Genomic DNA, 24,927 nt, shown 5'->3' on the forward strand with positions numbered 1-24,927 from the left:
GTTATTGGGTAACTCTGACCTAAGGGATTTGAGAAGCTGGCATTGAAGAAAAAAAGAAAAATTAAAACTGAAAGATAACAAAACAAAACAAAATATAGCAAACAATATAACCATTCCCCACAGAGATGACCAAATAGAGAATCCCAACATGGTGTGATACTACTTTTCACAGTTCACAGTATCCTGCTATAAAGCTGTGACAATGTACAATAGCAGCAACAGGAAAACCAGGGCTCCATCAAAGATAATCAAGTTAGAATCATCTCTTCAATGCAGAAAATTCTTCTTGCTAAGTTGTTCCCAACTGAAGGATTCAAAAGCTTCTGACATCTTGAATTCATAAAGCAGCCACAAAGCCTAGGGACATTCAACTCAGAACTATCTACTTACTCTCAGGAAAAAGGGCACAATGCAAACAGTTCATGTGCTCTCTTCACCATAAGTAAATGGTATCCATCTCTGTTCATATGGGAAAGGATACTCAGTGTCTGATCTCTAAAAAGGGATCCTATTCTCCATTTTCTGTTGGAAGTTCCTGAGAAAGTTGCAAGTCAATGACATTGGAAGCTCTTTTAAACTTTTTAATTGATGCAGCTCCCCCATGCCCTGTAACAGGGGTGCATTTATTCACATCCCCAGTTCTAGAAGGATGTTAAGACTCCTTAAACAGATCAAACACTGTCTTCTCAAGTGCCTCTCAGTTCTCTAAATCAAAGAATTACAGTAAAGTGGTATGATTTCTAATAGCCTTCCAAATGCTAACTAACTAAAGTATCCCAAGAAATTTCTTCAGGAATTTTTAGACATCTCAAAATTCCAGTCATAGGGAAAGGGAGGCAGAGTCTGGTGAGCTTAAAGATTGCTCATCAATTCTAATCTATCGATAACAATTAATAAATGATACTTTGCTGTATTTATTAGTACATTTTTTTTTATTTTTGTGAGGCACCTGGGTTAAGTGACTATCCAGGTCACAGCTACTAAATGTCAAATGTTTGAGGTCAGTTTTAACTCAGTTTTTCCTGACTGCAGGGCTGATGTTCTATCCATCTAACTGCCCCAGAACACTGTTCTTAAAGAATATATTTACAACTGTCTCTAGTTGCTGAATGGCCATGCCAATAGTTTCAATACTTTTTAAAGAAAAGAAGTAGGCCATTCTACATTGCAGGGGAGGCTAGTAGATGTTTCTTCTACATAATTTTAAAATTCAGAGTATGAAACTATATAATATAAAGTTAAAAAGAATTCAGTTGGGCAAGAGGAAAAATTAATTCTGAGAATAGCTTCTATTCTGGGGGAGAAGGATATATGTTGTCACCATCATTGTGCCATTGTCATCATCAGTCATCTTTATCAGTCCTCATATGTTTTAATAGACTATAAAGATAGCAGCTGTTTTTGTTTTTGATATGCCTAGCACCTAGGACAGTGCCTGGTACACAGTAAGTACTCATTGCTTGCTGATTGACTTCACTAGTGTATGAAGCTCTTCAGTGAGAAAATTTTCTTTATTGTTTCAGATCAGAAATTTTCACAACTTATGGTCCTAAAGAATCATCTGAGGTAATTAGAAACTAAGTGACCTATCTGGGGAATTGCAGGCATTCCCATATTGAACCCAGGTGATCCTAACTCCAAGGCAGCATTCTCCACTATACCATATTGCTTTTCAAAGACAAATTAAAAGATAAATAAAATACAATATATCTCATTTTTTTTTATAATTAGGTAGCAACAGATGTATAAGAATATTCAAGTATTTTCTGTTTTTAAAAAGAATAATGCCTAAGGAAACCAGCCATAATATCTAGTTGAATGATAACTTTATCTATTTTATAATATATGAATATATAAATGACAGTCAAAGACAATATGGAAGAACCAGTTTTATAATGAATAACTAAATGCCATTAAAGATGTGACACACCATCAAGGAAAATATAAATTTATATACTTTAACCTTTACTCCTTCTACCATCTTTTACCTAACTTCTAATAGAGTGCGGGAGAAGTTTTCTTTTCTTTTTTCTTTTTCAATAGCTTGAAATTTGCTTTAAGGAAAAAAGTAAAAACTCCTGTCTTTTGGAGTTGGAAGGGACCCTTGAGGCCATCAAATCCAATGCACTCATTTGACAAAGCGGAGGAAAGTCAGGACAAAAATGGTTAATTGGGTCAAATCAACTAATTGATTTGACTAAGTAACAAAGTAACAAAAACAGGATTCATTTTCAGGCATTCAGACTCTAAATTCTAATGCTCTTTTCACTGACTATCTTGTGATTCAATTCTGTATATACCTCAGTTTCCTTTCTAACTCAATTATGGGTCTAGTCAATTTCTATCTTGTGAGAAAACTTTGTTCAATTATGAGAATTGTGAGAAAATTCTTTGAATTTAGTTCTGCATGGCTAAGAAGCTGAATCATTTTTGTCTATTGCTTAGAAATCCTTAATGAAGGACCCTAGATTATGTTTTCCAAAACCCCAATCAGATCTGAAGATTGATTCTAGGAGTTTTCTCATAATTATATATCTCAAACCACCCATATGTCTTATCTGGTCAATCAGTTACTATTTCCTCTTTCCATTGAATATAGATATTTGGGGAAGAGTGGGACATCTTTTTTTTTTTTTTTTTTTTTTTCTGATTTAAAAAATTGTACCTGTTTGCCTTTCCCTTCCCAACTTGGAAAGTTCCTAATCTTTCCTCCAATTAGAAATAGATTACCTGATCTTGTATCCTAGTTTATAATGTGTTAATTGCTTGTTTTTAATGAATAAAAATCTAACTGTCCATGTATTTGGGAGTTAGTATGAAGCTGAGGAGGATAAATCCTATGTATAATTAGCATGCATTGCTAAATAAACCAGTATGCTTGGAAGCTTAAACCTTTGCTTCTTCAGTTATTTCAGATTTCACCTTTCATTAGTCACCTAGATTTGCAACCTCAGAATCATGCTCAACTCTTCACTCTCACTAACCTCTATTTTATTTCAACCTTTCTTTTTTTAACTCACACAGTCATCACTTTCAATTCAGGCCCTCATGCTATTACTTTAGTTTTCCAAATGGTATTATTTTAGGCTCTCTATTCTCTAATCCATTCCCTAGAAATCTGTCAAAATGATATTCCTAAAGCCTAAGTATAATCATGTTACTTGACCATTGAAGAAGCTCCAGGAGCTCCTTATTCTAGAAGAAAATACAAATACTTCCATTTGGCCCTTAAAACTCATTAGCCACTTAGGTTTAACTGTCTTTCTAGACTGATTGCTCAGCATTCCTCCTTCATTCATCTTATGCTATAATCAAAAAGGTATATAATTGCTATTCCATATATACCTTTTATCCTTTGTACAGGCCAACCACAGTGCCTTAAATATTCTCCCTTTTCATGTCTATCTATACAGTCTATAATTTCCTTCAAAAGATGGCTCATTTGCTTTCTCCTCCAGGAAGTCTAATCTAATTCCTCTCTCAACACCCCTCCACTTTTTATTAAGTGTTTTTCCCTCAAAAATTTATTTGTATTAACTTTGTGTATATTAATATGTGTATATGCTATTTTCATAGAATGTAAATTCCTTGAACTCAAAAAATGCCTGTTGAATTCAATTTGTGAACAGAAAAATATAGTTGAGAAAATAAATTGTGACTTTTCATTTTCAACCTGGAGATGGATTTAGAAATCAGATTTGTTAAAATGACAATTAACTTTTCACCACATTCATGTTGAGAATAAAAACTGTATTTTAAAAATGAGGGGAACCGAGGTGGTGCAGGAAACAAAGCACTGCCATTGGAATCTAGGTCCTGTGTTAAAATGTGACCTCAGATATTTACTAGCTGTCTAACCCTGGGCAAGTCACTTCACCCCCTCCTTCCTCTCCCACAAAAATTATATAATGTTTGGAAATATTCAATACTTACATGTATATATACAAGAAATATGAAAGAATACAAATTATAGAAGAGAGACTAGTGGATAGAGAGTTAGAAGAGACTTGCATTGTATTTCCATATTTAATTTATAACTTAGGCCAATCCTTCCATATCAGTTTCCCAATCTGTATTAAAATAAATTTATACATGATTCTAGAAAAGCAAATGAATATTTCTATAATATCTAGTATAACATCTTGTGTGCTATAACTCAATACATGTTTGCTGAATGAATGCATACCTACATAAGATGAAGACAATGATGATCACCCTGCCTTTTTTTTTTAAATTAAGATTTTAAAAGTGTGTCAAGTTTTTTGGAGACCTATATATAAATAAATTGGTGACAGAGTGGAAGAAAAAAGGGTAGAACACAATTTCAGTTAAGGAGCAGGATGTAAAAATGAATGTGCAGATAATCTGAATTCCTGTATGTTAATAATAAAAAACCAAGAGGTAGTGATAGAAAGGGAAAATTCATTCAAACAATGACAAAATGCATGAAACATTAAGGGTATCACCTTACCAATACATGTTTAGGATTTAAATAACTACAACTACAATTACAAATATTCTTTACAAAATACAATAAATAATCAAAGAAACATTCATTGTAGTTGGGTATGTCAACATTCTAAGAATAATAATACTATAATACTACCTAAATTGATTTATAGAGTTATTATAGTTATTACAATCAAACTAAATAAAATGTTAAAAGTTCATTTGTAGGAATAAAAGATCTGGAATCTCAAGGGATTAAAAAAAAAAACAGATACAAAGACTACATTACCAAATCTCAAGCTATATTAAAATTAAGAAACTGCTAAAATTATTTATTATTGGTTAAATTAGAAAAATAAAAAATAGAAAAATAGATAAATTAGAAAAGAGTCAAAATCAAATGACACAATAGTCCAGTGATCAAAAAACTCACCAGAGCAAACTCCTGGGGAAAGGACTTACTCATGCTTAGTACTGCTGGGTAAATTGGAAATAATTTGGCAAAGAATAAATTAGACCAGTTATACCATCTTCCATAATAAATGCCCAATTCATGGCGTATTCTAGTACTGGGTAGCTCCCTGAGGTAGTGAGTCAGAAAATTTGTTCACACATATCCAAAATATTCATACCGTGTTTCCCCGATAATAAGACACTGTCTTATTAATTTTTTTGGACAAAAAAACCACCAGAGGGCTTATTTTCAGGGGAGGGCTTATTTTAATGAACAGTGACAGCAATTTTAATAAACAGGTAAATGTGAACAAAAAAATGTACCTTTATTCAATAATGATCATGTCATCTTCTTCAACAACATTGTCATAAGTGTCCATACCCTGAATTCCATCCTGGATGTCTTGCGCCTCTATTTCCTTCAGAAGAAGTGGACCCAATCTGTCATGTCCAGCAATATAGCTCTCTTTAAATGAACATGTCTTGTCCAGGTAACCTGCATGTAGTGCCTTGGCGACACAGCTGTCAGTAATTTTATCCCGTGACTATCACCCAAATCACGACTTCTTGCAGACAGGGCTTCACAAAGTTTCCACGCTGATTTCTTTCCATTCTATTTTCAATGTAGTCATTGATTTCCATGCGCTTGTTTATTGCAATATCAAGGATCTGGAGATAGGCAGTCATTCCTGCAGGAATCATTACTTGATCTATTCTTCTCTCTGCAAGGAAGTTCTTCATTTCTTTAGCGCGGTGAGTGCTGGCTGAATCCCAGATTATCAGACCTCTTTAGTTACTTCGCATAACAAGTGGCAGCATTAAATCAACCCACTTTCTTATAACGGCTTGTGTACACCAGGCTTTTTCGGTTTCAAGAACGTAAATGCCTGATACACGTTCAGTCTTATCTTTCTTGCCCTTACTGATGATTAGAGGTGTGGCTTTCTTTCCATCCAAACAAATTGCCAAAACACAGGTGACCCGTGCAGACAGAATAATAAAATTATGACCATCAGTCCTTCTTTTCACTCCATCATGGCCCTCAATAATGTTTTAACCCCATCATGCTCCCTGAGTTCTCTTTCTATCCTCCATGATGCCCCCAGAGTTCTTCTTTTATCCTCCATCATGCCCCCTGAGTTCTTCTTTTATCCTCCATCATGCCCCTTTTATCTTCCATCATGCCCCCTCACTCCCGCTTACATACCAGGTTTTATGTTGTCCTGCCTCAGCTCTCCTCCGCGGCACTGCTCTCAATGGCGCCAGCAAGCAAATCACTGGGGAAGAACAGGATGACGCGCTCACTGCTGCAGCTCTGATTGGATGCAGCTCGGAGCTTGGCGTGTGTTTCACCGGGAAGGGGGGGATGGTGCATACAGAGGGTACCGTAATGTAGTGTGTAGCGCAGGGGATCACCTTCACTACAGTAGTAATCGCAATGGGGCTTATTTTCGGGGGAGGGCTTATTTTAGAGGAATCTTGCACAGTAAGGGGAGAGCTTATTTTCAGGATAGGTCTTATTATTGGGGAACCACGGTAGCAGATTGTTATTGTCTTTCCTTTCATTGGAAATAAAAGAGGTGACTATTGACTGAGAATGATTAAAAAATTGTAGTATATGGAAAAGTTGAATATAATTTTGCCATAAAATTACAAATATGAACAAAAAAATTGCAAGATATTTATGAACTGAGGCAGAATGAAGAAAGAAGAATCAAGAGAATAAAATATATTACCACAATCAAGCAATCAAAAATAATACAAAAAGGTAATTCAACTTGGAATAAATAGCACCAGTGATTGGTTCCTGAGGACATATGATGAAACATTTGTTTTCAGCAGAGTTGAGAGTTCTATAAATGTTAAATATTACATATGTTGAGAGTTTTTGTTTCTGTGTTGCTTGGTTTTATTTAACCTTTTTTCCCTGTATTAACTGGGCTAAAGGGATATAACAAGCCATGCAATATGAATTAAATATGCAAAGCCATGTTTGCATATGTTTTGACATTTCCATATTAATCATGAGGGAAACATTTTTAAAAATAAATGAGCTCAGAAAAATAAGGCAGAAAGTGGTAAACCATAAATTTTAAGAGATAGTTTATAAATATTAATTAAATTGTTGATCATGTAGATATGAGATCTTTGTCAAATAACCAAGTTGGCATAATATTGGAAGAATCAAATCACAATAAGCCTTTGGTTTCCATTGAAGTCCTATGTACAAGAAGTAACAGAAATTCTTAAACTGGATAAAGAGATGAGGTTACCATGCAGTTCTTACTCTCCTGTGCTATACTTGTACCTATAAAATGTAAAATAACATAAAGGAAAGATCTTTAGCACACTGAGTAAAGAGGTTTACTCTTTAGGGAAGTTTTATGGAAGAGCATGGACAAAGATCACCCAAGATGAGAAGATACAGGTACATTTTTTTCTTGTATCAGTGAAGGAGGAAATACACATACTGATGAATTAAGTTGACATTTTGAAAAGATATAAAGATGCATGTATCCAAGTGGGGCAGGAATGTGTTACAGTGGAGTGACCTGAGTTTGAATCCTTTCTCATACATTAACTGTATAATTTGGACAAGTCACTTAACTCCACTCAGCATCAATTTCCTCATCTGTAAAATGAGAATATTAACTGCAACTACTTTACAGGGCTTTTAGGATAAAATGCGATATGTCTAAAGCATTTTGCAAACCTTAAAGCACAATATAATACCAGCTATCATTTACAACTTGCTTTTTCCATCTTAATACTGCCCTCCAGGTTGTCTACTTTCTAGTCAAACTGGACATTTTTGTGCTCCCAATGAATATATAACTGGACTCTCATATCTTCATGGCTTTTCTCAAAGTGCTCTCCAAGTCTGATTCCCCATGCTTAACTCCCAATTTGTCTGTTGAATTCTTATTCTGCTTCTAAAACACAACTCAAATGCTACCTTGTTCACCAACCCTTTGCTTAACTTTATGAATGCTAACAAACCTTGGCTTCTAAGTCTCTAAGGTACAAACTGTTATGGGCCAGAACTTGAAACAAAGGATTCTTACAAGGTACTAAATGGAATTGAGGAGACAACGGTTATCTAATTTAGCAGGGTTCAGTATGATTGATTTAATCCTACAATATATAATGGTTTCTTAGTGATATAATGATTGGTTTATACTCAGTATAGATCATATAAGCTAGGAGCCTTAGCCAGGATTCATTCAGAGAGATTCAGAGGGCAGAGAAGACAGGAAAGAGCTCAAGCTCTCAAAACCAAGGAGAGAGATAGGCCCTTAAGAAAGCTGCCCAGCCCCAGGAAGGAGATAATAAAGGATTTGGACTTTAAATCTTGACCTTTCTTGTGATGATTACTCTGACTGAAAGGAAGGCTGCTTCCAGAGACCCCAAGAAAACCGAACCAGAGAACATTACAATAAACCATGGCATGTCATATAAAACTGTGCTAGGCACCCATAAACTAATAAATCGTTGAGGGCATGGCAAGACTCTCTCCACCAGAACAGTGGTCTATACCAGAGATGTATAATCTATAACATTTGAAAGCAGATAAAAATGTAATTGGGAAATATTTAAATAAGTAGAACTATATGAGAACATATATAATATTAATATAGGGTTTTCTAAGTCAAATATATAGACTTCAGCAATCCTTATGTGTAGTTTTGAGTTTGACTCATTGTTTAGATTTTGAGTTTGATCCGTTGTTTAGATACCTAAAATTTAAAATATTTAATATTTAAAATACTACTGACTAGGATTTAGTCATATTATTCAAGATACTGGCCAAATAAAGGGAATATGTGTTTTGGAATAATCATAGGCTTAGTCTGGTAATTTATTTTTAAATTTAAGCAAAATTCTAGAAATATATCTTACTATATTTTTGGCTCATAGGGTAGATTCTTCAATATGTGCTGAAAAATATTGAAGAGTATCACTGTACAAATAATTTGTTAAATTGCTCAAATCTACAGTATCTAGAGCTGTATTTGTTTTGAGCTTTATGGAGTATTATTCCTTACTTGAGCAGAAATACACATAGAAGCAATAAACAACTAACAGAATTCTTGGGGAAAAAAATCACGTTAGTGAAATTGGAATAGGTTAAAAAATAAAGACTGATAGATGATCAAGTGTATCTTCACAGATTATGTTTACCATGACTCTGTCTTTGAAAAATAATTTGTTTGGCTTTTACAAATAATTTTAACAACTACCGAGTTGTGAAGTTTTAGAGACAAGATGGAACTTTGCAACTCAGTGGCTGCTAAAATCAGTGTGAGCATTTATTCATATTCTGAGTGTGGAGTACTTATAAGTCGGACATTAGATATGGTATAATGGGTAGAATGATGGATTGAAGAGTCAGAAAAATGAGTTCGGATATGGTATAATGGGTAGAATGATGGATTGAAGAGTCAGAAAAATGAGTTCAACTTTCCCCTCAGACACTCACAAATTGTGTGATCAATTAGATGGGCAAACCACTTATATCTTCAGAGACTGTTTTTTTTAGCACAAGGATATTCTATTAGTCAAGACAAGTCAAGTCAACAAGCACTCATAAATTATCACTTATAACACTTGGTATATGCCAGGTATTGTACTGTATTAGATGGAATCCTTCCAATTCTAAATTGGTGATCTGATGGAGTGACCCTGGTTATAACCTTTATAATAATAACAATAGTAACCTAGTTTCCTGAGACCTGCTGTAGGAATGATAGAAGATTTCTCCTCTTCTCTTCATGGTTATAAAAAATGTATCCCGTCTCAAAATAGGGAGTGAAGCTAAGATGTACCTAGCTTAAATAATAGTGATAACTTTGTTCTCATTGCAGATTTCAATTACAGAGTTGGTAGTTATTCAATTACTCCCCATTTCTGGTAATTAGAATGTTTTCCCTCTTGAAATTACTTCCCACATGCTTCCTACATGTCTTTTATGTTTTATCCTCCTCAGTAAAATGTGAGCCCCTTAGCTTGAGATGGAAGGTTTTGTTTTTGTCTGTATCTCAAATGCCTAACCTAGTGTCTGGCACAAAGCATGTGTTCGTAATAGTTGAACTGAATTCCTGTAAGATGTTCTCCACTAAAATGGGATAATAGTTTGAGGAAAGAAGTCAGGGTCAGAAAGATCCAAAAAGTAGTCTTTCATCTGTTTATACTAGCAGAATTTGAGGACACATGCATTGCTTATAGTCTCTTAGGTTCCAAGGGGAGAATCATAATAGCAATCATCCATTGCCTAAGCTGCATTTTCAGCAAATCACTTGCTTGGGGCCATCTGTTGCCTGCCCTTACAGATTTCCAAGCTCCCTGGGATAAAAATAGCTGCTAAAAATAATCCCATGGATTCAAAAACAGGCTGGTCCATGTCTGGAAGAAGCTCTTTTCAGTTCCTCTAGAGATAGCTCACCCAGGCTTCTCAGATCCTTGGTACTAAAAATATCTTTGGTCAAGTCTTGGGATTGTAAATAATTTTCCCTAAGTTGGGAGTCATTAAAAGTAGATTTTCTCTGAGCACTCTGAAGCTCATTCCAACTCAGCCCCCAGACTCCTGGTCCTGAAAATATCTGCTGTTTGGAAACAGACCCACAAGTTTCAAAAAAGGGATCCAGCCTTGTCTATTTACCTAACTTTTGATCTTGGCTGTTCCAGATACTATGGGGTCCTAGTTAATGTCCTAATGTAATGTAAACTTCTTGAGAGCAGAGGCTATTTCTACCCCTTTCCTTTTTTTTTTTTTTCTTGCTCCATGGAGCTTAACACAGAGCCAGTTCATATTTACTGATTATTGAATTGATTGGTAGTCTGATGAATACTAGACATGGAGTCTAGCTGAACTCCCAAGTCTCTTGAGATTTGTTTTAGTCTGTTACTTAGATTGGGTAATCCGAATCTACAAAGTAGATTGTATGATATTAGATATGGAATGCTTTGGATTAGACATAACTTTAGGCCTCACCTCACTTCTTACTCATGCTTAGCTTTAAATATTGAAGTTCTAGTTAAGTTGTTTTGATATCAACAACAAAGGTGGAAGTGAAGTGGCCATTCTAGCTGTGACAGGTCTTTCTTTCTAACCTTCCTATCTCATCAATCCCAAGACTTCTTTTAAGGACAAGCCCCAAGAATATATCTTGGGAAGCAGCATGGAGTACTGGAAAGAAAGAGATTTTGGAGTCAGAGTGATGGGAATATGGCTTCTAAAGAAGATAGCAGTAGGGAGCTTCCCTTGACCTTGGGGTGCTTCTATTCTAACAATCTATCAATGATTCTAAAGTCTTCTGGCTTTAGAAAGAGTGACTCTGAGGTCCCCCCTACATTAGAATGCTATTATTCTAACAGTCTGTCCCTCAATGATTGTAAAAGTCTTCTGGCCTAGAAATATAATAATATTTCTTCCCTTAGACTTTAAGGAAGATATATTAGTGATCCTGAGACTCTGACCTTAGAGTGCTATTGTTCTGACAATCTGTCTCAATGACTCTAAAGTCTTCTGGCCTTAGGATAGTCCTAGATCTGCTGGACTCAAATACTCAAATTCCTGAGACCACTCTTCAGTTCTACCTCTAGTTATGGATATAGGTTCAAACCTGCAAGATGTTTTGAGACACCTTGTGACACTACTCTGCAGTCCCCAACCTTTTGAGGTTCTTTCTGAACTTCAACATTTGGTATGGGGTGAACCTGGCCTCCCTTGGCTTGATTCCTTCCTTGTCAAGATAAGTCCCCCATTTTTTCTTCTTCAGCCCTATGGCTGGGACTCCCCAAGCAACTGGGAGAAGGCTTATCTGGGTTGTTGCTCCACGCTCAACAAGTTTTCCTTGACTGGAGACATCCAAACTAGGAAATTCTTGCAATTTCCTAGTAAAGTTCCTAAGGAACTTTTGCCATCTTTTCACCCTCTCTGGGATCCTAGAGGAAATAAAGTGCTATAGGATGGCTTTTGGCAAAGAAGAGACAGTCTTCTTTCATGTCATTTTTGTCTGTGTCTGCATCTCTGTGCAGAATGTTCTTGTCATGTTTGTTCTGTGAGCTAGATTTTGTTATCTGGAAAGATTTAAAACACAGCCAGCCAGAAAACTTCTATGCTGTAGTTAGAATGCTGGGAAAGATTTCTTAACATTCTTGACTCCTCCCTTAAAAGGGAAAAAAGCCTAACTTTTTCCTGTGGACCTCAGCTCTGGCCAAGCTGGGGCTACAGAAATAAAGTTAGTTAATTAAAATAAAAATGATATCTTAGCAGATTCTCAAAGTTTTGAGAGCATTGATTAAGATTAAGATTAAGATTAATTAAGATTAAGATATGATTAACAAGTTTGGCAATTAGTCATTTTAAGACTGCAAGAAAAAATTCCTGAAAAGTTGGAGATATTTACTGGAATTTACCCCATTCTGAAAGAAAAAAACCCCAAACAACTAGGTAAATAGCAACTTTTTGCTAACCCTTCCTTGACTCCTATCTTGTCCGGAGTCCCCTTCTACTCCTTTGGAAGCACCCCAGAATGTATTAAGGATCCTTTCCACTCCATTCCCCAGAGTCCTGAGTAAATCTAAGTTGTGGGGATTGCTAACAAGATCAAGATAGCCCAGGTCCCTCTGTTTGCTAACTTCTTTCAGCTCAGATCAGATTAAGAAAATAGAATGCTAAAGAACTGTAGGGATGCTCAAATTCTATCCCATCTGTAAAAAGCAGAAGAAGTAACAACAACCGTGGAGATTCCACACAACCTTGGGTTGAGTTCCATGGTCAGCATTTCCTGAGCCCTGGCACCTGAAACTTCCATCAAAGGGAGATCATGGCATCAGTTACCCCAGCCTTCAGCAGGTTCTGTACAGCAACTGCCTGGGAAGAAATCTGGGTACTTCTGGCAGCACCCAGCATGGCAGTGTGAGGTAAGAAAGCCAGTCAGCCTCTGCATTTGGTAAGCTCACCATTCTGTTTCAGTTGCAGAAATGTATTAGTTATGTAATTTGTGGCAAATTATTTTATTTCTGCCCAGTTTTTTGATTTGTAAAGAAAAATAGTAATGGTTTGTTGGAATCTTTACAAATTGTTAAGTCACTAGAATTGATAGAGACAATAATTATTTAATTTAGCATGGTTCAGTATGATTGATCTGATCCTACAAGGAGATGTTATGGGCCAGAAGAAACAAAGTACTAAGTGGAACTGAGAAACAATGCTTGTGTTCACACCTGTACTCATTGGAGTTCACACATTTGAGAGATTTCAGGGTTTAGTATGAGATATCCGAATTCACGCCTCCCTTAATCCCTCCTTGGAGGGGAGGGGTAAACCTTTGGGAGATGATATATAATAAGTGAACTCAGTCGGGAGTTCAGCTGAAAAGATTAAGAGGGGAGCAACAAGTCAGTTCAGAGAGAAGCCCTCTCTTGGAGGCAAGAGAGATTCATTCCATTTTCCACCTGGCTGGCTGGAGACTGAAGGACAAACCTTTGCATTTGGAAACATTCGGAGAGCTCTTGGAACCAAGCAGAGAGATAGGCCTCTAAGCTAACCAGGCTATTTTGGAGGAAGCAATAAAAGATCTGAACTTTTATCAGCTGGCTGTATTTGGAGTGATTATTGATCTTAACTGAAACTAAGGCTGCCTCCAGAAAACCTCCCCAAGAAACCTGCTTTCTCTCAGAGAGAACCATTATTTTTTTAAAGAAGAAAAACATCACAATCGTTGTTGTGAAGATCACATGATTGAAAAAGTGCTTAGCATAAAACAAATGTTATATGAATGTTAACTGATTTTTTGGATACAACTGTTTTATTTTTGGTAACTTTATGCAATACAATGCCAATGTTAAGATAAATAATTTCTAAATTTGTTATTTGAGATATGATAGTAAAAGCACTTTTAAAGGAGCTCTAATTAAAGCCCACTAAGGGGATATGTAAATTGTAATCTATTTGCACTGATAATGTTAACAGAAGATTTAAGAGTTTGGGAACTTTAAGAAACTTAGTTTAGGAAAACAGAAAAGCAGTTTGCTACTACTTTAAAAACTCTAGCAACAAACAGCCTGCTTTTGAGTTATCTAGAGTCACACTTCTGAGGGTCCTGACAGTAAAAACTGGCACCTTAACCCTTTTCCTGGCTCACAAAAAAGAGAAATGGTTCAGTTTGTCTGGAACATTTAATTTAGGGCATCTCATTAATTAAAGTTGTCAATTTTAAAATCTGTTCTATTTCAATTTTAAAATTTGTTTCTCCCTAAAACAAAAGGGAAACTCATTTAAGGGAATAGAAATTACAGCTAAGACTATTTGGCTATTACTTAGGAAAATTCTAAAATTGTTGACTAAGTCTTTTGGAGTTAACTATCATCATGTTAAACCTAAAATTGGTAATTACTGTGTGTGGAACCAAAGGGATGAGGTAAAAGCCTTATCAGTTTACCTCTAAGTATGAGGTGTGCAACTCCTTTTTCCCCCTTCACAGAGTGAGGAGAGGTATCAAATAGCACAGCCTATGAAAACACTAAGCATAGTTGAGGTGGGCAACAGCAAGCTTAGCCCTTTCTCTGAGGTCTCTGTCAATTCTCTTTCATTTGTAAGCTTTCCAGTTTTCTTGAAACCATCAGAGTAAGCAAAGTCATTAGCCCTGAGAAATGAGCCTGTTTAGGATGTATATTTCCTAAAAAAGGAATGTGTTTACTAAGAATCTATAAGCTTAATAATTGATCCTTTGTATAAGGATAAATTTAAACATATAAAACAGTTAAAACAAAATCTCATGCAAATAAATCCTGGTAAGTTTTTTAAAATAAGGTATCTATCACTAAGCTGCAATTAGTAGAATTATCTTTAGAGATTTTGGACTGTAACTGATGCTTTTTTGAGTTTTTGAATTTGATTGCCTGATCATTAAGTCAGTAACCCATCCTTCGAGAGAAATGCCATGTTATTCAGAAGAATGCCTTCTTGAATTGTGATAGGTGGATATCTTACCTGGACACGAGCTCAAGGTAGAATCCTTCTGACTCAGTTTCCCAGTTCTATTTGTTTCCTACCTGATTATTCTTGAGTCTGGCTATGAAGTGGAATTATTACTGTATGATCATTGTCAAATGGATCTAAGAATGCTTTATCCTGTCATGTATGTGCTCTCAGGTTGAAGCCTGAAAGATCTATTTTGATGCTATTATAATCATGTCTCTTCTTTTTCCCCTTATAGCAAATTTCTATAATCCTAGGGGTCTCAGCTCATCCAGATCTCTTGCTTACTTTTCAAAGAAACTTGATGTTTTTGGGGTGACCCTCCTGCCTTATAACAGTGGCTGCCACAGCCCTTCTAATTGAGGAAGTCTCTAAGCTCACCCTGATGAGGTTTAGATTTAGGGAACCAAAATGAAATTAGGGTTTCTGGTGGTCAGGGAATTAAATGAGGTCTAGTGGCAGATTTGGGGTTCAGGGAACCAAAATGATGAGGTTTGGCTCTCCTGCAACTCCTTGGCATTCAGGGCAAGGGTAAGGAGTTTTGGGGACTCCCTTCTGGCGGTGCAGAGGTTCTCTGTAAAGGAATTTACAGACCCAAAAACCTAGATTGATAAAAGGGTTTATTATGGAGATGATAGGAAATAAGATTAAAATCTGATTAGGGAAATAGATGAAGGTAAAGAGAGGATGGCACTGGAAAGAGTATTCCAGTGGACAGAGGCCCTTGGCATGCCAAGCATAGGGCTGGCATGTTTGGAATCTCTGCAAAGAGAGAATTTTAGTTTGGCTCTTTTTATAATGAGAGATTTGTGGTCCATGGATGGAGTGCCAAGTTGGCTCCTCACTGGATTTCAGCTAGAGCTAGAATTTGAATTGAATTCAATGAGTTTCAGGACTAAGCCAACCCCACCCAGATAACAAAGATGTCCTTTGGGGCAGGGTCTCTTACTGAAGCAGAGTTGAATATTTTCTCCTTTAAGGATTTTCAGAGTTTCAGGGTCCCCTCTTCAACCCTAGGCCAACCATTGGAGGTCCTAACCATTAGAGGTTCAGAGGAGTATTTTTGCCCTCACAGAGTTTTAGAATTGGGAAAAGGAATGAGAGCGAACATCTATACTGACTCCAAAAATGCCTTTCGTGTTTTGCATGCTCAAGGGGCTATATGGAAAGAAAGGGGACTTTTGACAGCAAAAAACAAATAAATTTCTTACAATTATTGCAAGCTGTCCATGGACCTAGAGAGGTTTCTATCCTGGTGTAGGTCCTCATCACCTGGACTACTGCAACAATCTTCTGTTTAGTCTCCCCAATTCAAGTTTCTCTCCACTACAATCCATCTTCTACTAAGTAGTCAAAGAGATTAAAAAAAAAAAAAAAAAGCAGATCTGACCTTATTACCTCAAGAGCTAACTGGATGGAGGAGTTTCACACGTGGTTAAAGTGGTTAAGTAAACAAAGTCAATGCTAGAGTAAAGAGCAATGAGAACTTTTACACTTTATATAGAGAGAAATCATTGATAATGAAACAAAGTACTGTGAAAGTTGGACAAGAAAGCATATTTGGGAGCACACACAAATATCAAACAAATCTCCTTCCTCTGCTAACAAAGTCAAAATCCAACCAAGTAAACTCACTCCAATGAAACTTTGAATACATAACTCATTCACTTCAGGTTTCATCAAAGTTTGGGTCCCTAGGTAGTGTCAGTCCCTAGGTGCTGGCCATGACTCAGAAAGGCCCAAGTTCAAATCCTTCACTTGATCTTTCTCAGCTGCAGTTTCTTTTTCTCTAAAATGGAAATAACAGTAATTGCCTCAAGTTGTTGTTGAGGGAAAAAACTCACAATATATATTATGATATATAACACATATAAAATGCTCTGTAAAGCACATTATGTAAATGCTAGTTATTATTATTAGCTATAATCATAAATATAAATATTATAAGGGAAAATTGGCACCATAATAGGTTATATGATTAGAATTCTTGTTAAATGAACCAAATTTTTTTTCCCTGAGGCAATTGAGGTTAAGTGACTGGCCCAGGGTCACTTAAGTGTCTGAGGCTAGATTTGAATTCAGGTTCTCCTGACTTCAGGGCTCGTATCCTATCCACTGTGCCACCAAGCTGCCCCATGAACCCCACATTTATACAGATCTTTCTCTGATGTGGAAAGATTTCAGGATTTCATGCAAGATCATTTTTTGTTTAGTTGGGATTTTCCAGACCTAATGATTTAGTGGCATTTCAAGTATGCCACTATTTCTTCTTGATAGTTTAATTTATAAAATTGCTGTTTTTCGTATTTTATAAATGCCAAAAGTGCCTGTCTAAACAATATATTGAGGAACTAAAAATAAAATTGGGGGGGTTATTAAAGCTTTTTATTTTCATGCAAAACATGAAAGGCAAGGTTACAAAACCTTGTGTGCCAATTCCCCTTCCCTTCCTTCACTCTCTCCCTTAGATGGCAAATAATCCAATATATGTTTAATGTGGTAAAAATATGTGTTATATCCAATATATGCATACATATTTATAGTTATCTTGCTGCACAAGAAAAATTAAATCAAAAAGAAAAATAATAAAATGCAAGCAAATAACAACAAATACATAAAAAAAGAGCGAAAGTGCTGTGTTGTGATCCACATTCAGTTCCCAGTCTCTCTCTGGGTGTAGATGTCTCTCTTCATCACAAGATCATTGGAACTGGCCCGAATCATCTCATTGTTGAAAGGAGCCACATCTATCAAAATTGATCATTGTATATCTTGTTAAAACAAATATTTGAAATATGTTATTGCTATAACTGAGAATGGGGACATAAGAGTAAATAAAGAAACATCAGTACATTGTACACAATTTCAAAGGTGGCCAGTTTTTTTAAACAACAGAAAAAATATTCTTCCTGTAAGAATGTAAACTAATATTTTTATAAGTATATGAGCGTAGCAACCATTGCAAAGATACAATTATTTCTTGATTAAAAACCACTCTGTAGGGCAGTGCCCAACCTAAATTCTAGAGAAAACTTAGGAAATCAATGTAATTTTGAAATGTTGCTAGAAGTGACAAATTAGAGTAATGCACAGAGAAATGGCAACTCTAACAAAATCTTAGGAAATATTCTCTGAACATTCTTCTGCTGATGCAATGGATAGAACAAAATCTAATTAAAATTCAGCCTCAGACACATACTAACATTGTGTTCTTTGGTAATATTTGCCTCAGTTGGATTGTTAGGCTCAAATGAGACAATTGAAAAAATGCTTGGCACAATGCCTGGCACATTGTAGGCACTATATATATGTTCTTTCTCTCATAAGTATCCCATGCTTCAAAGCTCAGAAGTTTTTGATGTTGCTCAAACAAAGAAATTATAAATTCTATTATCACCACTAGACAGAAATTCTGGGATACTGGAGACATACCTGCTTGTTCCCATTATGCTACTCCTTGGGAAGCCAGGCTAATTGCCATTGTCCCCAGAAACAAGAGGAAAATAATTTGAAGACTGAGCACCCTTTAGAGTGATACTGTTTGGGCCTTTTTTTTTTTTTTTTATAGCTGTTGCATGGGAAAGCAATTAACTGATACATGGAACAGAGAGGCCTATAACAGAAAATACAAAAAGGATTACAGAAGAATATCTTTTATTAGAAAGGATAACAAAAAATTTTGTATATAAGTCTGTGTAACAAATAGTTTGGACAACTAAGACATTCTGGTAGAGAATTAATATGGCAAGTTTGTAATAAGAACCATCATTCCTGATATGAGTATTCTGGCTGTTTAAAGTTATTTTAAAAAATGTTTGGCAGATGAAAACTTACTGGGACACACTGTAAGATAAGTAATTTTAAAAAGTATACCTTAAACAATATCTGTGATTGGCATTCCCCTTGAAATAAGTGTTACTAGAAGATCATTATACACAGCAACAGCAAGATTATAGTGATCAATTCTGATGAATGTGGCTCTTTTCAACAATGAAATGACTCAGGCCAGTTCCAATGGTCTTGTGTTGAAGAGAGCCATTTGCACCCAAAGAGAGGATTATGGGAAATGAATGTGGATCACAACATAGTATTTTACTCTTTTTGTTGTTTGCTTCCATTTTGTTTTCTTTCTCATTTTTTCCCTTTTTGATATTTTTCTTGTGCAGCATGATATTTGTGGAAATATTTATAGAATAATTGCACATATTTACCATATATTGAATTAATCGCTGTCTAGGGGAAGGGGCCAGAGGAAGGGAGGGAAAAAATTTGGAATACAAGGTTTTTGCAAGGGTAAATGTTGAAAATTATTCATGCATATGTTTTGAAAATAAAAAATTTTAATAGAAAATAAAAAAGATTAAAGGTAGCTCTGCTAAGAAAAAAAAAAAAAAAAGAAATGTGTTACAGTGTTGAAACATTTAACATGAACTGCCAGGTGGATTTTCCCCTAAAATATGCAACAATGTGATAGCAAAATTATGAGGAAATATGTAGCTGCCACTCCTATTACCTAAGTCAACAAGACTTCTAAATGACAACCTGTAGCCTAGTACACTCATCTTCTGCAAGGTAAAAGTAACTTTTGAGCCATAAAATTTTAAAGTATAAAACAACTTTGAGTTAATGGGTTCCAGGGAAAGCATCAATAAATGATGGAGGGTAGATGACCACTTGTCAGGAATATTAAGACAAGATTCACATCAGACAGTAAGATGAACTTGAGAATTCTATGGATAATTTCCTAGCTCTAGGATTCTATGATGACAAATCTAGAGATGTACCCTTGGCCTTGTTTTATGAATTGATTTCTTTCTTTCAGAGTAAATCTTTTATTAGGGATATAATACAAGAATAAAATACCCTCATTTGAGCTTTACCTTTTTTCCTCTCTTTTCCGTAGCTAAAACCCTATGGGAACTGAGGACTGCAGATAATCTGTAAACTGGATAATTAATCCTCAATAATAGTGTGATTATTCAAGAATCTTCCTGCATAATTGCTTGGGTTAAGAATCTCCTTCCTAACAATATTGTTAACAGTTGGTTTATCCCATAGGAGGTTGTCCTTTGGGGATGTGCAGCATTTCCAAAAGATAATCAGACTGAAACAAACTAGTTAGTGTATAGAGTGAAATGGCATTCTCCAACCCAAACACTTGGGCCAAAAGCAGTATGATGACTAGGAGATGTTATATATCTGCTAAAATAAATGCAGGAGTATAGATCCTGAGGGCATCCTGGGCATTTTTCCATACTTTTAAAATAATTTCCCCCCCTCTCCAATATTGAAAAAATACCAGTAAAAGCCAGAAAATGGATTCTACATAACTGAAAATGAAGTATGGCTATATTTATAATATAAAGGTTCTTAACCTATTTTTGCATCATGGACTCCTTTGAAAAGTCATAGAATAATATTTTTAATACAATATTTTAAATGCATGAAATAAAATATATATCATTACAGAGGAAACCAATTTATTGAAGTACAGTTATCAAAATATATCACTTTTCATGGACCAAAGATTAAGAACTTTATAGTGGTATATTATGGACCAGAACTCTGAAACAAGGATTTTTACAAGGTGTTAAGTCAGTGGAATTGATAAAGACAAAGGTTATCTAATTCAGCATGGTGCTCTAGTTCAGTACATGTACTTAGTACTTAATATAGTTCTATAAAATTCACACCTATAATAATGTAATTATAAGAGGGCATATAAGCTGGGACAAACTCCCCAGAGTGAGAGCCAGAGAAGACAAGGGGACTGGAGACTGAAACCAAGATTCCAGAAGGCCTCTAAGAAAGCTAACCCTGGGCCTCAGGAAAGGAGACAAGATTGTGAAGGAGATAATAAAGGATTTGGACTTTAACACCTAGCTACTCTTGTGGTGATTACTGAACTGAAATGAAGGCTGGTCCTAAGACCTCCAGAAAACCAAACAAGAACATTACAGTGGTAGATATCAGAGAAATATTTCTGACTTACTTATGACATATTTATGACTGATTAGAAATAATAAAATAAACAAAATGCCCAGTTATGCCTGATATTTTATTGAAAAGAAGGCAGATTTATTCATCCAGGTCAGTCTGTTGGACTATATTTGATATGAGATATATATCTTATTTCCTAAAACCTTCTTTTAAAAACTGAGAACTAATAATATGGGTAAATTATATGGTGATGATTATACATCTTATTCACATATAACACCAGTTCTTTGAATTAGTTACATTTCTGAGTATGTGATTCAATAACCATTTTTATCTAACCAATTTATTTCACAACCAGACAAGGTTATAGGATTTTTTTTTTTATCTAGGGAAATGAATATAATCTGCATTTCAACACTTCCTAGGGGCAACATATTATTGTCTACATTAAATAAGCTATTAGCTACTCCTTCCCCCTCCTTCCTTGATAATACCTGATGATATGCTATGGTAAGTGGTAAAGAAGATAGCAAAATGCCTGCTTACTTTTCATAATTGGATATACATACATATCTCATCAGTATAACAGGGCAATGTATAGTGCTAATAGGATACTAAATAATTTATAACAAAAATGACTGAAAAATAGATTCACCATTAGGCACTGGTGGGACCAGAGCTGTTTTTAAGATTTAAGCTGTTACATTTCAAAAATTCAAACTCTCAGCAGTATTTCAAAAGAATGTAGCTATTAATATTTTATAAGTTCTCACATTCTCTGTTGTTTTTTAAACTGTACTTGTGTATAAGTGAAAATATCTTTTTATGTGGTTTGTACTTCTAGTAATATAGAAGAATGGTATACCTGTTAGTATAAAAATATTTGCAAACTCAATGTAAGCACACAAAGAGTACAAAGACCTTTTGTAAAAATAAAAAAGTCATAAATTTAAAAAAGTAAATATTTAAACAAATACATTGTATTTTTTTTAACACCCTATGGCTAAGATATTCTGATTTAGCATTATGTGCTCTTATATTTTCCATTACTTTTGTTTCCCCATTTTGAGGATTCACAGATTTGATCTTGTTGCATGTATAAGATTGATGATTAAACTCCAAATTTAACTGTTTCTTTAATATTATACATCTATTACACACACACACACACACACACACACACACAACTTTAGTCTTTCTTTTTTTTTTTTTAAGAGAAAAAGATGTAGATTTTGTAACAAATTAGGGAAAAAAATACTCCACTGTTCAGCTAAGAAACAGATTTTGATTTGTATCTTAAAGTAGTAGTTAAAAAAAGAATTAAAAAACTGTAAAAGTTGTAAAAATACACTGAAAGTGCCCCATGGGAAAAAAAAAAATCAAGCTTGTTGGATAGGAAAAAAATACCACTTTAGGCATGTGGTATTAGACTTATCATAGGATAAGTATGTAGCCATCTGAGTATCTACTACCAGACTCTTGTGGCTCCTGGATTATCAAAGAATTCACCAGCACCAAAATTCCTAAAACTTTCAATGACATACTGAAGTGGTTTCTGGACCTAATGAAGTTTCATTCCACTTGGGCAGTTTCTCTATTAATAGTATATGTCTCTGTCCCTGTTTTTATCTCTGTTGTCTCTTTCTCTCTTTTTGACATCTGAAAAATGATTAATTTCTATCATAAGAGAAAGATAAGTCAATAAAACCCAACTCTCATTTATACATGGGAATAGGAATGGCAAAGATAATTGAAATCCAACAATCCCCAAATGAAAGTGGAAATATCTGGGAAATGATCTTCAAGTAAAATAGTTCTTTAGCTTTTTTCTCCCTAAATGATTTAGAAGGAATAAAACTGATAGCTTTAAATGTGATAACCTTTGTTGCAGTTTTGGGTAATAATGTTAGTCATTAGTGGGAAACAAAGGGTTTGGATTACTTGAAAATTAACCCCTAAATAATGAAGAGTTGACTTTATTTTCAAAGAGCACCAATTTATAAATTTAGTTAGAAAATGGCTGACATAATTTGTAACAAAGTAGATTTCTGTAGTTCTCGTTTTCTTAAATATTCATCAACATACAACATGGCTTCCATATGCCATGCCAAACCAAGCCATGGGTTAGCTATGTTTTACTCTTGTACATAAATAATGACAATGCAAAGGACAGCAACTAGTCCAAGGGCTTGTAAGCCTAGAAACCAGAGCATAAACCAAAAGAAAATGACTATTACTGGTTCCACAATCCGTTCCCCGAAATACATCCTTGTGAAGCCCATGCTGATTAGGCTTTTGTTTAGTTCACCAAAAAGAGTTCCCATCTTTTTGCAGTCATCTATAACAGGTTCCACACTATGATTTTGCGATTCTTCTATGTCCTGTAAATAAAAAAAAAAGGGAAAATGAAAACTGGGTGGCTTAAAATAGTTTAATATAATTATGTTTTATGTATAATCTTTTAGCATGGTTCTAAGCATATTCAGTAAGCACTAAATGAATGATAATAAATGTGTCTATATTTTTTCTATATTCAACTAGAATTATTAATATAGTTGCTTTTCAAAAAGTAGAAAACAACCGCATTTCCAATCCAACATTCCAGTTGTTATGCCAGAGTTCTCTTTTATTCTCCTGACTCAATTTCCCTAAATGTCGTGACCCAGTCCTGCCTTGGTTTCTGCTTCAGTTTATAATTGTCTGCTCAATCCTACAAAACCTCTCCTCCCTCTTTATCAGAATATTTGATAAGGATAAAAGATCTTATGTTTTAGAAACAGGGATCCTCAAACTTTTAAAATAGGGGGCCAATTCACTGAACCTCAGACTGTTGGAGGGCCAGACTATAGTAAAAACAAAAACTTTTGTTTTGTGGGCCTTTAAATAAAGAAACTTCATAGCCCTGGGTGAGGGGGATAAACATCCTCAGCTGCTGCATCTGGCCTGCGGGCTGTAATTTGAGGACCTCTGTTTTAGAATATCAGAATGCCTTTCCCCATCTCAAGCTGTCAGAATATCAGATACCATCTTATTAAGATGCCTCCCCCCATCTCTGGTGGCTCACCCCATCCTGTCAGAGTCCCATTCCTACTCTCAGCACCCAGACTCTGCCCCTGCCTCAGTCTACCCCGTGAGTCTGAGCCATGTGTATATATATGTCACTGAGAACTTATATTATTTGCTGGATTCTTGGAGACGATAGTCACATTCAGCCCTGGGACCAAACCACGGATCCATTTAGTCTCGGTAAATCTCTCCCTTTTAATAAATTATTAAATACTCTCTAATTTCTATCTTGCCTCAGTTTCTCCAGTATTACACAATAAATATTTATTAAGCACCTACTACTATGAGCCAACCACTGTGCTAAATTATGTGAATATAGTTAATAAAGAGAAAGATAGTCCCTGCCCTCAAGGAACTTATACTCTATATAGGCATGATGACTTTGGAGAAATAATCTATTTCCTTCTCATAGTTAATCTTTTTTTATGCTAGATAAGCATTGACTCACTTATTTCACAAAGGAGTTTTGCTTGACAATGACCAAGAAATGGGCCAAAGCTCAATTATCACACAGATCGTTAAAACAATTCAATTCAATTCAATAAGCATTTATTCAGCAACTACTAAGTTCAAGGCACCCAACTAACACTGGAAAGACACATTCTTTTATAGTCCCTGCTCTCAAGGAATTTATATTCTAGTGAGAAAAAACAACTATGTTAAATAGCAAAATGGAAACAGTTTGTTGATGGGTAGAAGAAATCACAACAATGGCATCTCAGCTTCCCTTTGCATTGGTGGCAAAAGATTTATTTAGAAGATAACATCTCACCTCTTTTTTGGTAGATAGAGTAATTCTAAGAATTTTTGAAAAATAAAATCAACCTTTTGATGAACACATTACTAAGTAGCTTTTTATATAACTACAAAATAAGATTTTTTTTATTGTTGGTGATTTTCTTTTTTTTTAAATTAAAATTTTATATTTTAAAAAATATGCATAATTCACCCTTGCAAAACCTTGTGTTCCAAATTTTTCCCTCTCCCCCATCCCCTCCCCTAGATGGAAGGTAATCCAATATGTGTTAGACATG

The 24,927-nt window shown here is 35.2% G+C and overlaps 1 protein-coding gene and 1 long non-coding RNA gene across 4 annotated transcripts in view; one reads left to right on the forward strand and one right to left on the reverse strand.

The window, feature by feature from the left end:
* LOC127541853 (uncharacterized) overlaps window positions 1–24,927 on the forward strand; it is a 75,119-nt gene that overhangs the window by 38,044 nt on the left and 12,148 nt on the right. The gene's annotated exons all lie outside the window — the stretch shown is intronic.
* Window positions 20,285–24,927, reverse strand: part of FAM241A (family with sequence similarity 241 member A) — a 120,675-nt gene continuing 116,032 nt past the window's right edge. The window contains exon 2 of the mRNA XM_051967138.1: window positions 20,285–23,208. Coding sequence (XP_051823098.1) covers window positions 22,963–23,208 — 246 coding nt within the window. The 3' untranslated portion in view covers window positions 20,285–22,962. The remainder of the gene's footprint in view (window positions 23,209–24,927) is intronic.

Source organism: Antechinus flavipes, chromosome 6 (genome assembly GCF_016432865.1).
Source record: "Antechinus flavipes isolate AdamAnt ecotype Samford, QLD, Australia chromosome 6, AdamAnt_v2, whole genome shotgun sequence".
In the NCBI taxonomy this organism is placed as follows: domain Eukaryota; kingdom Metazoa; phylum Chordata; class Mammalia; order Dasyuromorphia; family Dasyuridae; genus Antechinus; species Antechinus flavipes.